The sequence below is a fragment of the Notamacropus eugenii genome, chromosome 5 (assembly GCF_028372415.1).
Source record: "Notamacropus eugenii isolate mMacEug1 chromosome 5, mMacEug1.pri_v2, whole genome shotgun sequence".
Classification (NCBI taxonomy): domain Eukaryota; kingdom Metazoa; phylum Chordata; class Mammalia; order Diprotodontia; family Macropodidae; genus Notamacropus; species Notamacropus eugenii.
The window spans coordinates 179,339,873-179,357,050 of NC_092876.1; the positions used below are offsets into that span (position 1 = coordinate 179,339,873).

At 34.0% G+C, this 17,178-nt stretch overlaps 1 protein-coding gene across 7 annotated transcripts in view; it reads right to left on the minus strand.

Annotated features, from left to right (window-relative positions):
* Positions 1-4,765: 4,765 nt before the first annotated feature.
* Positions 4,766-17,178, minus strand: part of ZBTB44 (zinc finger and BTB domain containing 44) — a 69,011-nt gene continuing 56,598 nt past the window's right edge. For 6 of the 7 annotated variants that reach the window (XM_072611603.1, XM_072611608.1, XM_072611607.1 and 3 more), the window contains 2 exons: positions 15,970-16,270; positions 4,766-12,658 (listed from right to left, as the gene is read on the minus strand). In XM_072611603.1, coding sequence (XP_072467704.1) covers positions 12,376-12,658; positions 15,970-16,270 — 584 coding nt within the window. In that variant the 3' untranslated portion in view covers positions 4,766-12,375. The remainder of the gene's footprint in view (positions 12,659-15,969; positions 16,271-17,178) is intronic. The other variant, XM_072611609.1, reaches the window with a different exon arrangement.

The window sequence follows — 17,178 nt, forward strand, 5'->3', positions numbered from 1 at the left end:
TTTCTGGACGCTGCGCTTCTCAATGCAGCCCAAGATTACATTGGATTTTTTTGGCTGTCACATTAGGCTTTTGGCTTACATTGAGATTGCAGTCCAATAAAATCTTCACTTCTTTTTCAAACCACTAATGTATCTACCATCTTGTACTTGTAAAAGTGATCTTTTGTGTTTTTTGTTTACATTTATCAAATAAGAATACATAAAGCACTGTGCAAAAGTTAAGCTATTCAGTTTTAATTAATTTTGTTAAATTTTCACTGTTATAATTTGTACTTTCAGCTGGTGACCAAGTATGCTAGCTGTCTTTACCAACTTCACGTCATCTACAAATTTAAAGTCACCTATGACAATGTTAAACAGCATAGGGACAAGCACAGTTCTTTGGAATGCTACATGGAAGACCTCTTGCCAAGCTGATATCAGATCACTAATAGCTAGTCTGGACATTCAACCAGTTCTGATTTCATATAATCTAGCCCATATCTTTCCATCTTTTCAATAATCATTACGATACTGTCCAATGTCTTGCTTTTCAGTGAACAGGGTAAACTCTATGGCATTCCAACCATCAGTTTAGTAACACTGTAAAAGAGGAAGTAAGACTGATCTGGCATAACCCTTTTTCTTGGTGGAGACCATGCTCTTTTTAATTGCTGATTACCTCTCTGAATGTTCACCAATCATCACTTCAATGATGCATTTTAGAATTTTCACAGGAATCAAAGTCAAACTCACTTATCTACAATTCTCTAGACTCAATTTTGTTCCTTTGGAAACTGGGAATTTGCCTTCTCTCTTCTTAAGGTAATTGTTTTCCATCATTTTTCAAACATCATTGATGGTGGTACAGTAATATCTAATAGTTCTATCAGTACATATATTTTACCTAAGCCAGGAAACTCAAATTCATCAACAGCTACTAGATGCTATATTACAATCTCTTCCCTTATCTTGATTCTGTCTTCTTTCTGTTGTCACTTTTTTACCCAAGTCAAATCTGCTTCCTTCCCAGGATCTATTCCTGACTTTCTAGCATGCCATATTGTCTCCTCACCCTGGAATTTCACATCACTCCTTGTTAATGCGCATTAGGATCTCAATTCTTCCTGCTTGTTGGTTTAGTCTTCGGCATTTGTGTATAGACATGAAGCTACGGATTTTACTATTGGCTTTTTGAATTGTCTCATGGGTACTTCGAGAATCTTGATTACTGTTCTTTCACTGCAGCTACCTTCTACTGCTGGATAAAATAGTTCTTCCTTCATGCTTTTCATTTTAAAGTTCTTTTGATTTTCAAGACATTATAGGCAAATGTATTCTTACTGTTGTTACGTATATTTTATCCCTGGCCAAGAGTTTGTTTCCTTTCTGGTCTTGACACATTGCCTCTGAGAACCCCTCTCCCCCAATAAAGCCAATAATGGGGAATTGTCTGTTAGGATTTGATCAGATTTTCCTTTCTGTGGGCAGGCTATTTGTAGACTAGATTTTAAGGCAAGGTAGGTAGAACTTTTTCCATAAGATGACATTTAATAGAAAAGGCCCATCCTCTTACTGCCCTCTAAATACATAATTGTCTTTACCATTTTGGACATGTAAGCAAAACTTTCCATTTAAACTTGACACAGTGACCTCTTGTGTCTTTTCTTGTTCACATTTTATTAATTTCCAATTTATTTCCAAAACTCCAGGCTGCTTCTTAGTCTTGCTTTACTAGACATCTTTCAAATTTGTTCCATTAGATCTATTCCCCGAGTCCTTTACAACCTAGCCCAATCTCTGACCCTATGTCAGCCCTAGGTGGACACTTCTGGGGGTAGTGGAAGAAAGGAATTAGCTATGTTGTCTGTCTGTGTGGTAATCCAGATGCATTTGCTTCATTGTTTGTTTTCAGTTAATATTTGCTTATAGGTTGATTTTTTCAACACAGCATCAGGTCACATCTTTCTGACTATATTATGTATGTTACATATTATGTGAAAAGGGAAGTGTTAAGTACAAACTATGCTGATGATGAAAATCCTTCTACTGTTGCCACCTCAGTGAGTTACCTCAAAAATTCTGACAGGCTGATTTGTGACACATTTCTTGGTCATACTGAGGTAGGATTTCCTACAAACACAGTGATTCATAAAATAGGAGTAGAGAAGAAAACCTATTGATATTAGTGGTTGAATATAACTAAAGAATTAAAAACTCACCTCTCCACCCCCAACAGCTCAAGTTGTTCAAATGCATAACTTCTGAAAATATACTAAATCTGAATGCCTTCCTCCCCCTCTAATTTTTACACAGCTTCTCCTAAGAAAGAGAGTCCTGAAAATAAGATGGATGCATGCCTGTTCCTTCTCTCCAACCATGCTGTCTTTGCCCAGAGTTGGAGCAGTTAACCAAATGTTGCTCATTCTAAACCTCATAGTTTTTTTGCTTTACTGTTAAGGATTCAGACTACCAGGACTCTAGCAAAACAAATCACTAGAGGTCCAGGTCAGTTTTATGACAGTGTATTCCTCCCTCCTCTACCCCTTCTGCTCCTTCATTTTTTTGTCTACTTGAGTAAACTGCACTGTAGGAAGATAAGTTCACCCTTTAGGTGGACGTTCCAGCAATTCAATCTTATGAGCAGAAAACTTGTGGCTGGGAGTCAATTTTGCTCCAAAGCAAAGGAACTAAGTAGAGTCACAGAATCTCAAGACTCAGAAAAGGCTGAATAAGAATCACCTCTTACAGCATAATAATGAAGACCTCCAGGGAGAAGAAACCCACTATCCCAATACATCCTGTTCTGCTTTTGTGTAGCTATTAGGAAATGGTTTTTCTTATATCAGACTTTAATTTGGCCTTTTATAACTTCTATCCATTGCTCTCATACTAGGCCTCAAAGGGAAGAATCCCAATTTTTCTCTTCCAGATGATAGTCCTTCAAATATTCAAAGCCAGCTATCATGATCAACTTCTCCACATTCACGCCCCCTCTCCCCTTCCCACGGGCTAAAACATTCCTAGTTCCTTTAATTCTCATTTTTTAAAATTTCCTTCATTGTTGAGGTTGCCTTCTGAATGCTCTCTAGCTCTTCAGAGTCCTTCCTAATTATGTGTGTTGGCTCATAAACATACTCACCCCAACTCCCATAATGTCTTTCAGTTACATCTCTCTCCTCTGGATCTTGTACTTGTAATGGTGGTATTATAAATATCCTAATCTGAACATACTCAATGTCTCAATAGTCTGAAATAAACTCTAGCAATGCCCCACTGCTTTAAGGAGCTAATACAAAATGTTTTTTAGCATTCAAAGTTCTCCATAACCTAGCCCCTCTTTTCTCTTTCTGGTCTTATACCTCACTCCCACCATGTTATCCTTTGATCAAGTGACACCAGACTCTTGGTTGTTCTACAAACAAGATGCTCCATCTCTTAGCTCTGGGAATTAAATGCTTAGCACAATACCTGGGTTAAAGCGATGCTGAATATTTACTGACTGATTAGATCCTGATTCTGTCATCCAAGTGTAACTACCTCTTGTAGCTTTTTCTTACAAGCAAACTATCAAAGTAGACTTTCAGAGCTAACATTCCTGTTTTTGTATCATTTGGCTTCAAAATATTTTCATTTGGTTTGCTCTTTAAGTCCTAAGAAAACCCACTTTCCTAGAGCCCCTTCCCTTTAAGAATTATTTTTATTTAGGACCTGAATCTATCTGGCACTGAATTTGACCTTTTTTTGGGGGGTGGGGTCATTTTGCTACTGAAACAAGATTAAGTTACTTTAACTCCAGCCAAAGACAATCATTAATGTTAAACTGTTTGTAAATGTTTAACTCAAATTAACTAGCAGGAAATAAGATTTCAACAGCAGCAGCAGGGTGTCAGGGATGAATCTGAGATACATTTATCAAAATATTACTCTACTAGGAAACTAAAACTTCATGCCAGTCTAGCCTTTGAATGGAATCATCTTGCCCCTCCCCTGGTCCTCAAACAGTGTTTAGGTTCAATTCTCTTATTTTGCATGAAGAAAATGAGGCCAAGAGGATAAGTGACTTTTCCAAAGTTATACAGCTGCTTAGTGATACAGCTATGGACCTGCCAATACAGACACGAATCCACATTGTAGGCTAGAGAAGTCATCTGTAAAATAGGTGTGCATGGGCTGAAAGAGCATGCTAATCAGACTTAAAGAATCAGACTTTCTGGGACTTCTTGCTCATGCCAAGACAAACAAGTTGGGTTGGCTGGGAGGAAGAACAGAGGAATGCCAAGTGAAATTTAAAAAATAGAACAGATTTCTAAAGAGTTTCTTAGACGATGCATTAATATTTCCAATCTTCTTGGGGCTACTCAGCAAATTTCTGCTGCAGGAAGGCAAATGAACAAACATAAATAAATAAATGGGGGGAGAGAGAAGAGGAATAGGAAGTGAAGATGCTGTACTCAAATGAATTACTTCAGGCAAGGGGAAAACTGATAGTTCAGGTTCAGCTTCTCTGATAGGGTTACTTTCTATTACTGAGCGTGTGTAAAACACGAGGAAGAACTGTTCAATTCTCTGCACATTTATCCAAGAAACTGAGACACAGCATCTAGCGTAGTGCTTTTATGCTAGGTGCTCAACAAGTCGCCTCAAGCAAAGCCTTCCCTTTTCAGAGACACAAGTTAGGAACAACAGCTTCTATTACTTCCTCTGCCCTCAGATACCATTTACCATTTAATTGTTTAGCCAAAGAGTTGAGAAATATTTGGTTAAATAACAACAAATAGAAAAGTTTTACTCCATAAAACATTAATATAGTTTAATGAAAAAAATCTTAGCCTCATGTTTCTATCCAAAGACTCTCAAAGCGAGTGTTTCCCTGCCCTTTTTGCCCACCTGCACTTCAATTTTGGACCTCAATAAGGACCAGTTTGGAGAAATTTTTTTTTTCTTTTTGTATTTCAAAACTTTTTTTTTTTTTTTTAAAGATTAAACAACCAGGCTAGCAAAAAAGTAATCAATACATAACTCTCCTTATATCAAACAAGCTAGTATTTCGGTACAATGTTACTATACAGAATATATACAGTACACGTAGGATCACAAAGCAAACACTACAGGCTCAGAACAGATTTGAAAAAACATGATATTCACATTGATTACAATAACTCTAAAAATGATTGTAACGTTCAAACGGCACTTAGTTTACAAAAAAAGTCACAAAAATATATATATATATGTATATATACACATATATAGCCACCAAGAACTATGGTTCCTGAAAAATACTAATAGCCAGATGCTAGTATATAAAATGTGAATTTTTAAACATTGTACACATTAAACAAAAGCAAAACAAGAACATTTCTGTTGTTGAAAGTCAAACATGCCAAGTAACTTAGCTGTGGCCACTATCACCAAGAGAAGCAATATTTGAATGAGATGACAACTGGATATTGAGCTGGTGATTGGGAACTGGCACAGTTAAAAGTTTTACTGTTGCTAGGAGCTGGGGGGAGGGGGAAGAAGTGGGAGAATACACAATACCCACCCACATAATTTAATTCACATTTTTCCTCCAGCAATATCCTATCTCAAGGGTTTCACAAACTGCCAGTGCCCAGAAAGTCATAAAAAGTCAGGGTTAAGAAAATCACCCCTAAATTTTCTTGTTGCCAGGGATATAGGCAAAATATTAAAGCATGCATCAGTTAAACAAAACAGTCACCCATCAGGAAGACAGTGGGATATAGTTCTCATCTAGTTTTTAGTTTTATTTTTGGTGGGGCCAGACCTGTTAGCTCTGTAAAACACTGAGCTACTATGGCAGCTAATGTGAAATTAAAAAAAAAAATGCAGTTTTATATAAAAATCTATTTCTCTTGAATTAAAATCATGAAGTGTTTCCTTCATGTGTCTCTTTAAGGGTCATTGCTTTTCATAACATTTTGCATGAACCACCACCGATTTCTTCTATGATAGTCTACCTCAATTTGACTATCTTTTTATGTCGCTATAGAGAAAGACAACTACAGTCTTTTTTTCTAAAAAAATGAGAATTTTAAATTTTAAAAAAAAGGGGTCCATTCTAAAAGTATCTTTCACAAATATATATATATATTTAAATATTAAAATACTTGGACTTTTATAAAATGGCTTTTGAAAAGATGGTATATGTGCAATTGAGACATATACTATCCTCCAAGTTGGATATAAGGTGCCACAAAGTTGCCCTAAAAAAAGAGGCAGGCAATAACTGATGCACCACGAGGCACCAGAAACCAGAGAAATTAAATAGTCTTGGAAACTTAGACCAAAATCAAGTTTTGGGGGACCATAGGATTTTTTTTTTTAAAGTTTAAAACAATATTCTAACATCTCTTGTAATATAAGCATTGGAAGCCATTACTTGTTAGGAAAAAAAAAAAAACAAAATTCGTGGTCTTATTCCTTCCAAAATACCTGATATGAATCATTCACATCAGGCACCTGAAAGTTGAAAAGCAGTGCAATTTTCAAAACTTTTGCTATTCTCTCAGTGTGAGAGACTTTAAGATAGCATTTGTCAACATGAGAATTAAATTGATAATCAGAATAGGCTGCTTAAGGAAACACAACATTTATAATTTAATAACAGAGATTTTTGCTATAAGAAATATCTGCTCCTAGGGGCCAAGAGACAGACTTCTCCTAAAATGAACAGTTTCTACTAATGCTAACAGGAACTTAATGTACACCAGGAGGAAGATGATTAGTGTTCCCTCAAAGCAGAGAAGAAACATTTCTCCCTCATCAGATGTACTCTGGTATGTGAACATTCATCAGTGAGATTTTTAACTTGTCCAGAAACGGATTTTTAACTTATTCAGATACTGAAGCATGAAAGCAAAGGGTTTCCTTAAATTGCATCATGAAATCCAGCTATAGTTTTATATATATATATATAGCATGTGTGTGTATGTGTATATGTGTGTGTGTGTGTGTGTGCATAGAACCAAGGAATTTTAAGAATCACAAAACTAAAATCTGAACAAAGTGATAGTACATCAAAAGATCGTAGTTAAAATCAAGACTAGAGGCCTAACCAATAAAACACAGTCAATTTAAAAGAGAGCTAGCAACTGAACAATTTGTTTTCAATGAGGCACTTCAAAATTAAATGACCAAAAAAAGTATTTTTCAGAAGTATGAATAAAAAATTACATTTGCAGTTATCTGAATTTCTAAGCTCTCTACAAACTATTATTATGTACACTAGAACTTCACTATAACAGTATTTGCTATAGACTGAAATTTGGTATAAAGTAGATCCTACCTGGAATCTACAGAGGGGAGCTCGGTAACTGAGGCATAAAATGAATTTTGTTATGACAATCTCAAATTATGTGCCTCAGCAACATTACATGGATGAAAATATGAATATTATTACTACTTATACAAACATGGAAATGTTATCTCAGGAGAATTTAGTGTATAAGTTAGTAAAAAGTTTTTCTCCTTTATGAATCTCACTTTCACAAACTCAATCCTTTTGTACTTTTTTTTTTACCACAAAAACTGTATTATGATGTAATAAATGTGTCTAAGAGCATCAGTTTATTACAAAATAGAAAAATGCAGTGACTAGTTTGAGCGTAAAAAGGAACTGGTATGTTGAAGGTACCAAGTTTTCTTCTGAAAAAAGAAAGTAAGACTTCTATTAACAATTCTCCCACAAACTGCTATGGCCTCAAATATTTAAGGGGCCATGGTTGTATTGAATGTAAAATGATACTTTCAATTGTCAGAGATGCTTTCTTCATTGGTTCTGACGTTGGCCCAGTGACTAGTTAATTTAGAGTAATATGTTTTACCTTGAACCATTATTGCCTACTAAACATTATAGGTTAACTGGGGGATTCCCAAGGAAATACAAATAAATAGTCATATTGTCAGACAACTTTGAGACCAAAAGGGTTTACCAAAATAAGTATGGACTAACAAAAGCCCAATTTAAAGTTTTTTAATTTGATAACTTAAGAAGCCTATGGGACTATTCATAGCTTTATAAACTCCTCAAAGGATATATTCTACAATACCATTTTTTCACGTCTTAGTAATTTTATTTTACTGCTTAAGGAGAGGAAACCAGGTTTCTTATTCTCTCAAACCAACTTTCAAAATCTGAAATTAGTATTTGAGTGTCTTAAGTCAATAATCATAAATGGAAAGGAGATGTCATTTGCATAATTTCTTTCAGTTACTTATTTTATGTACTGGTAATACTCTTTCAAACCATGTAATTTTTTGAAAAATTATTTAACTACACTCACATGAGGTAGTCTTTTAAAGCAAGACAAAAATGGCAATAAGCTGATTTTTAACCTCATCCTAAATCCTTCTTACTTAAACCATAAAACATTTCAGTTAAAGATAAACTTCTTTATGTACTACCACTACAACTGTAGAATGGCTACTGTATTATGTTATAAATTATAAATACTTTGGGAGAGGGGCTGATTAAAATAAATTACAAAGGCCAAAGCATTATAAAATAATCTTCACAATGAGAACCAGTAAACAAGATCCTTTTATAACTTTGGTTACTGTACTAATAACTCTTAGGCCAATAAGATCAGTAAGAAATAGTTCAGCCCTAGCAGACTGAAAAAGCTAAATTAGTTTCTAAGGAGCTCCTCTTAGTCAAGAATGTGGATACTAGAAGAATTTGGCTCAGAAGGTATAATTTAAATGAGCAATTAACTGTAAATTAAGTTTACTAAACATTCTACGAGATTTAACCTACTGAAAAATATTTAGCAAGACAGCATATTTTTGTTTGTTTTAAAGAACTAAAAGACACATATAGATCTGTTTACTGTGATCCAGAACTAAATTTGAAATATTTTTGTATAATATAGTATTAAGACTAAACTTCTGTTAACCACAGAAACATCTTACCCCCTTAAATCAACTTGCACTTGGGAACTTTAAAAATTGTACTGAATAAATATACATCTTATTATTTAAAATTCAAATTAAGAACAATTAAACATTAAAATCAATTAATCCAACTCATTAAATTTTTCAAAAACTGTGTCATTATAATACTACTACTAAGACGCCCCCTGTATAACCTCTTAAAAGAAAAATTAAAACATCAACCACAGTAACCAAATACCAATTCTTCCTTACCTTCTTCGCCCCAAGATTTAGATATCTTCCCCTTTCCTACATGGATTTACAACTTAAATATTGGAAAGAACAACACTGCTGATGTTAAAATGGCAGTGATGCTTTCTGTAGCTTAGGGTTAAAAGGCTGACCAACGTATTATTACGCATAATGGCATACAGTGAACTTTCACCATTGCTAATGGAAAGAACAGAGTGAAAATAGAAAGAGCTAAGGGAGCTGTGACACTTGGCATCAAGGGGTTACTTATGAATTATGTTATGCTACTTATGAGCACCTTTGCTCATTTCTAATGTACATTCGACTTATTTAGTAGTTAAAAGAGTGAAAATAAAGGCTTTTCTTATATAAAGCCCTCAGTTACATCCTAAAACTTTGAAGCCCCTTAAAACATAACACTACGTTTTGAGGGACATAAGAAAGACAGCTATGTTAAATAGTTTAAATGAGAACATTCTGGTGCTTAGGTATTGTGGTGGTCATTTCTGGGGGAAAACAAAATACGCACTAGTATTTTCAACCATTTGTATGTTCTCCTACAAATTAGTGGTAAAAATTGCTTTCAGGCCTTTTTGGGAGAAATTAGAAATAAACATAATTAAATACTATCTGCAATAATTCCTTAGCTTAATTTCCTAAACATAGACCTATAAGCCAAATATCTTTGTACCAAATGTATTTCAATGAAATAATCTACCTTTACCCTCAAAAACAAACCAAGGATTTCATTTAAGTATGCTCATTTGAAATATCTGCTAAATACCTAGCATAAACTGGAGGTTGGGAGAGTGCAATGGAGTAATAGGAAATTAGGGAAGCTTTAAGAGGCTGTTACAAATTTACACAAATTTGGACATCTGAAATTTCCATTTGTAGAGAGTACCCAGTGTTGTCTATCTCACACTAAGAATACAGTCGGCCTTCCCTGAGAGCAACTACTGTGTAAAGCTCTCTTACGTTATTGCTTGGTTCTCAGGATGGGAGGATAGGAAGCTTTTCCCTATCCAAAAATATGGGGACACTATAAACTCCTTGATTTTTTGGTGGGGAAGAAGGGGGGAGATTCACTTTTTGCCTCTGATTTAAAAATAAACTTTAAGTTTGATTTATTATGTAACAGAAAAAGATAGAACAATACATTGCAATAAATTTAAGTCTATTTCTGAATACAGCACTGTTTAAAAAAAAAAAATCACAGACTATTACAAAAAGTAACTTAACCCAATAGCAAAGAAGTGTAATTGGTGGTATACTATTTACTTTTCTTCCAAAAAAGTTCACAGGTAAGCCCTATATTTGGGAACAAAATTAGAAATAACAGTTTCATTGGAAGCAAGGTAGGAAGATGAGGTAAAAACACTTTGAAGATTGAGCAAGTACCTTTATTCTAAGAAAAATCTGCATGAGTTAACTTTGCCTATATTTGTATTTGTAAAAATTAGAAAATATTTAATGTTAAAATGCCTCAGAAGAAATTATTTAAGTTGACTGTTACAAAGGAATATAATTTATAATCTTATAGCATTTCTACCTTCATAAAAGAAGCCAAGAAAGAGAAACCACCCAAAATTTGATTAAATTTAGATACTGAATTAGTCAGTTTCTGGAATGGAAACTAGTCCAATGAAATTAGCATCTTTCTACTAAAAATACAATTACACCCAGCACCTGACAACAATGCAAATATTTTATGCTTTAATCAGGGTATTATTTTTGCATATCCTTTTCATATTTTTTACAAGTGCTTTCATAATTTACTTTGGGTAACCATATGGAGAAATAAGGGATTACTTCAAATTTCATAACCCTTGAAATCAACATGTATTTTCTTTGGAGGCTAAAGATCAGTGATGTTTTAATGGTACTAGATATGCTACAGAACATAATCACTAGCATCACAGAAGCTTCAACTCTGACTCAGGGAGTTGAATACCCCAGCAGCATAAGGAATACCCACTAATCTAATGCTGTAATGTTACTGTTACCCTAACAGTACTTGTCAGATTGCTGCAGATGCCTTCATGAATATAAGACCATCAGTTTCTAATGAGCCTTTTTTAAAACTAGAAAAGATGGAGCCACGAACTTCTTACTTTATTGCTTTAACTATCTGTATAAGCTCTATTAACTGCTGCCTTTAGTAAACCTGGCAATAGTTTAAAATATTTTGGGAAAAGATCAATATCGCTGTCGTACAGACTTTGTAAACAATCCCCCGTTGGGTTAAGAATTTGGCCTCTACAGAGAATTCCTTGTTTTATCCCAAACAGAAAAATCACCAATAGTATTAATACATATGTATAAACATAAAAGATTCCAATACTTTTCCTTCAATAAATTTGCTACTGGGTCAGTATTTGAAAAATAAAATACAACTGAAGATGGGGCAAGAAGAAAATGGACTGAGCAATAAACCACTTAGCCAAATGTCAAGTCATAGTTTAAGTAAACAAGATTTTAGCCAAAAAAATATGGCATAAAGATGTGTAGACTAGTTTCTGTTAGGCCAGGATGTACATTATTCTACTTCCTAATATTCTCAATTTCTAAAAGCACAGCTGGACTTAAAAAAAAATCATAGTTTCTTGTAAACTTCCACATAAGCAAGAAAAATGTATTTGGAGAAGAGTGAAACATTAAAGGATGGAGTACCATAAACAAAGAACGACAAAGCTTCAAAAAGGCAATTTTGTTAAGTTTCAGAAACACTTACCATAATAATTTGAGAACAAAAACTTTACTGTAACACAGTAGGCTTTACAAAATATTGCTCAAGGTCCTCAGTAGAGAGATAAGTATCTATTTAGGACACTGGTGTGTACGGTAATATATTTCTGGCATGTATTTGTATGTTAGTCAGATTAAAAGTCTTCTGATTTCTTCTGTACCCAATGGCTTGCAGACAAGAGACAACCTACACTAATGGTGAAAGAAGAAATTAGTAAGTGTTTTGAGTCAGTTAGTTTTCCTTAAGTGTATCACAGCTTCTATTATGATTTGACATGATCATATTATACACTCAGTCTTAAGAGTGATCTTTGTCATGAAAAATGACACCTATTGCAGTTTTGTGTTTAAAGCACAGCCAACAAAGTAAAAAGGATTTCCTCCCATTATACCCTTTCTTTTTTAAAAAATTAAATTAAAAAATGTACAGAACCAAGAACAGGCATTTACTAAAACAAAACAAAATGTAACATAAAACAAAAATGACACCAAACCATGAAATTATTCAATAGTAATAGAAGATAGTTCCAATTTTGGGGGGTCATCTCTAATTGTCTCAGTACTGGCACTGGTCTTTGGCTGCTCTGGCACTTCTTCCTCCTTTTCTGTCAGACCACCAAGAGACCCCAAGGGAAAAGTGCTTTCACAATTCTGAGTTGACGAGACCTGTGAAATGACAGGCATTTGGACAGACGAATTGCTTTCAAAACTGTGTTCTCCAAGCTCGTACTGAACAAGGGTCTCCTCTTGCTCCTGGTTTAAGTAGTCCGGTACTAGGAAATCACTAAATGAGGGGCAAGGGACAAAACACAATGTTACTTTTCAAAGCACCTAAATGCAGCAAAAGTCCTCGCCCTACCAAATTAATACTAAAATTTCAAGGAAAGGAAATCTGAATTGCAACATACGTATTTTTTAATAGCTCCTGAGTAAAATTAAAATAAAGGAGACCAAACATGTAGTATTTTGTATTGCTTATAATTTTACAGCAGCTTCATGTTCTAGTTTATTATCCTCTCTAAAATTATCATAATCATGTTTCTTTTCAGATAAGAAAATGATCTTAAGGGTATTTCCAACCTCAAATAAAAGTTATGAAAATGTCAAACTGGGAATATAAATTCACACATTAATCAGAAATAAAAATGAAATGCTAGTAGGCATGCATACATTTCAAGATTACAGTGTGTATAGATAGTGAAAATATTACTGTATTTGTTTTGGGGGGGAGAGAGGAGATGTTATATGAGTGGATATAAATATGCTTATAAATGTTAAATTGTGTAAAGGAGTTGAAGAATGCTTTCAAAACTATGTCCACTAACTGGAAAAATGAAGTCTACTGTATAATTGATATTTGGAGCAATTACCACAACCTTTTACTTTAGATGTGCCTCCCTGTTTAACTAAAACCCAAGATTACTGCACCAATACATTAAATACCAAAACACTTAAATTGTTCTCTAAAGAAAAAAAGAAAACTATCTGCACAGCTATTCAAGGGTACAGGTAAAAAGGGCAAATCTAATACCAAAGTACCTACAAGGCTGAGAACTGTAATACACTATGTAAAAGTGCTTAAGAATGGAATGGGCCTGTCATCCTCAATATTTGCTTCTGAAAAAGTCAGAAATCCATTGACATATAGAAAAATATTTGCTTGATGGGCAAATTAAGGAAAGAATGCCCAACTGCATAAACACAAGATAAAGAATCAACCACTCTATATGGTGATTTTTAAAATTATTTGTGGAATGCAGGGATTTTGGACATTTTTACCTAACAAAGAAGGTTTAAAAAAAGAACATATTTCTTCCGGTTATAAGTACTAAAATAGAGAATTAAAGAATCTCTAAAAAAAGGACATTACATTTTAGTGATTTTATAAAAAAAGTGTCACAATCATAAAAGGCATTTGGTCCCATTACTTAAGGATATGGAAATTGTTTTTAAAAACTAAAAGAGGAATCAGTAAAATACATTCTCACACTAACAAAAACAATGATGCTTTTGTGTATGAACGGTAAATTGTTTTAAAGAAAGTTGTTACTTTGCAGTTTATACAGTGTTTATGGGAGTGTTTTAAAAATATTTTGCCAATAGAGAGACAGTCTATATCCTCCTACCATTTATGAAAATACAAAGCTAATCCCTTAATACAAGGATTTGTTCTGTAAAATTTGGACTCAAAAGGCCGCACCCAACACCCTCTAGATCTCCAGTGCAACCCTTTGACTGAGTCCAAACTTCATAGAACAAATCCCCTTAATTAAAAGCATTTGTTCTGTAAAACTTGAACTCAGTCAGAAGGCTGCACCCAAAGACCTAGAGAGCCATATGTGGCGTTGAGGCCACAGGTTCCCATTCCTGTACTAGGCAATAAATTTAAGGGGCTAAACTCTTGTACATACTTGGATTTAGGAATATTTACCTAGCAGAAAAATAAACAATCAAGTCATCTTCAGGCACTATGGTGAAACTATAAGACAGACTTACAAATTAATTCTCTGAAAAAGATTCTTATTCAGTTTCCAATGCCAGTTTTAAGAAATAACAATAGTGGTAGCAACAGTAGCAAAAGCAGCCAGCATTTGTATTAGTGCTCTAAGGTTACAAAGCACTTCACAAATATTATCCCATTTTATCATCACAAATACCAACCTTGGGAGGAAGGTGCTATTTTACAAAAGAATCTGAGTCAAACAAAAGTTAAGCAACTTGACCAGAGTTGCGGTTACTCAGTGTATAGGCAGAATGAGAACTCAAGTCCAATGCTCTATTTGCAGTATCATTGACCTGTTTGTATACACATTTCACTACATAAGGGCTATATTTTGACCTTTAAAAATTAATGCTTCAAAATCTTTAATTGCTTTAAATATTTTACCAATTTTGGTTAACTAAGTCTTTCATTATGTCTGAGTTAAGAAAATTTCACTGTTAGACATAACTTCTTTCAAGACCGGACGTTTTACCACCAGATTATTTAACAGTAATCAAAGAAAGTACAATGAAAATTTGCATGGGCCCAATATTTATCTAATGTATAAATTTTGACAAAATCTTATTAGAAAGGAGACCAGGTATATAAAACAAAAGAACCACAACCATTTACTCTTCAAGGTACAATGCCTAAATAAGCTTATTTGGTTCACATAATCAATTAGAATCTTCTAGTTTAAAGAAAACTATACATATAAAGTTCTAAACCATAAAGATGTAAAACATTCAGTTTACCAATGAAAGGATAGTTAAAACTTGGCCACTGTGCCTTTCTAAAGTAAATAATGAAAAATTTCTATTTGGGAAGCAGGAACTAAATATACTAAGCAAATTTTGCCCCTAAAAAAAGAAATGTTTTGTTTTCAGGAAAAAAGTCATTTTGGTAACAAATAGAATACTGCCAAAAAACATATAAATGTTAACTTTAAAGTTAAGAATGCTACAGTGTTTATGAGCTCAGGACACAGGCAGTTTTCAGTAAGTACTAAAAAAAAAAAAGTGGAGGGAATAGAAATTTAACTCTTTCTGAAAATTATTATTTATACAGTTTACCTAGGGAGAAAGATAAAAGGAAGAGGGGATTTCATTGGTCTTGTTTCAAATGGGTAAAAAAGAAATAAGTGTAACTGATCTACTGTAGTTTGCTCTAAGTTCCTCTACAAAAATATGCTATTTGATAAAAAATATTCTCATAGGGCTTGAAAGAAAGAATGGTAAAAAATCTATCCTTACCCAGTGTCTGAAATAATTCATTATAGCCAAATATTATTTGAAATAATTAATTGTATTGTAGTCTACTATGCAAATAACATTAATATTATAGAATTACTTTTTTAACTTTCTATTACTTTAAAATAACATTTAAAAGTGTTCTGATTACTGTAAAAAAACTTAATAGTGAGCACATAAATGTATACAACTCAGAACAAATAAGAAGTGATCAGAGTAAGGATAGTGGAGCGGGGGTTAAAAGTGAATTTGACTGCAGTTAGCTGGCAAACCTGATAAAAAGCACAGCAGGCTGCCCTGGAAGTAGGAAGAGAGAGTTTAGAAAAGCAGTTTCCCTGGTTAGATTTTTGTTGTGCACCTCACCTGCTCTGGAAGTAGTTTGCTAGCTCTGACGCTTCATGGTTCAGACTCCTCAGGTGAACGATTAAATTTCCAGAGTTGGTGAACATGGCGCCACAAGTTTTGCACTCGTAAATCCGAGGCTTGCGGATAATGTGCCGAGAAACCCGCATGTGGTGTTTATATTCCCCGAAGGAAGTGAAAGTGGCACTACATATCTGGCACCGGAAACAGCGTTTACCTTCGTGCTTTAGGCGATGCATCTTTAACGAGTAAGCCCGGGTGAACTTTTTCCCACAGCGGTCACACTGAAATGGTTTAATGCCTATGGTAAAGAAAGAATACTGTTTCCATGAAAGAAGCAATTTGGGGAGTCTAAATCAAACAGATTTTAATTTTATTGAAAGAGATTTTTAAAATGCAATTTTGCTGCCATGTTACTTGAAAACCCAAAATTACTAGCAAAAAACATTCTCTAGAATAAAACAGGAGACAATATCAATGCATGCCACAATCGCTGGTCTTGATTACTGCTATGCGACTTCAAAGAATGGGCTTCAATGTGAAGATATGGTATATCATCTGGCCAATGTTCAAATTGTTTATTAGGCATAAGTAATATGATGGATGATAGAAACAAAATCCAAAAATATCTTTCCAATATACTATTTGAGTCAAATCGATCAGATGAACTAGGATAAATGTAAAGTTCCCAAACTGATTTAAAACTATTTAAAACTACATAAGGGCTGGATGATGGAGAGGAAATTATTATATAGTTCACATAAAACAAAAAACAAAATCTGACAGTTAATAACAACAATAACAAATAACTCAAAATAGTAATAATCTCTAAGATTTATATTGCATTCTTCACAAAAAACCCCTGCATAAATATGGTGTCCATAAAATAAGGGAAGTGATAATCCTGTCAAACTTTTGTCCTTGTATTGTACTTAGTTCTAGTGCTATACTGTAAAAAGGAAAAGTTGACGTATATCCTAAAGGAAAGGCCCAGGGTGATGATAAGACTTTAAAATATGCTATACATTGTCTGATCAAAAACAACTGGGAATGCTTAGCTTGGAGAAGAAGAAAGTCTTGGAAAGTCCATGGGTTACAAGGCAGTCTGATGGCAATGGTGACTAACTTGTAGAAGAGGGATTAACATCTATTTTGCTTGACCCTCAAAGAGAAAGCTACAAATAGTTTTAGGGAGAAACTTCAGAAAAG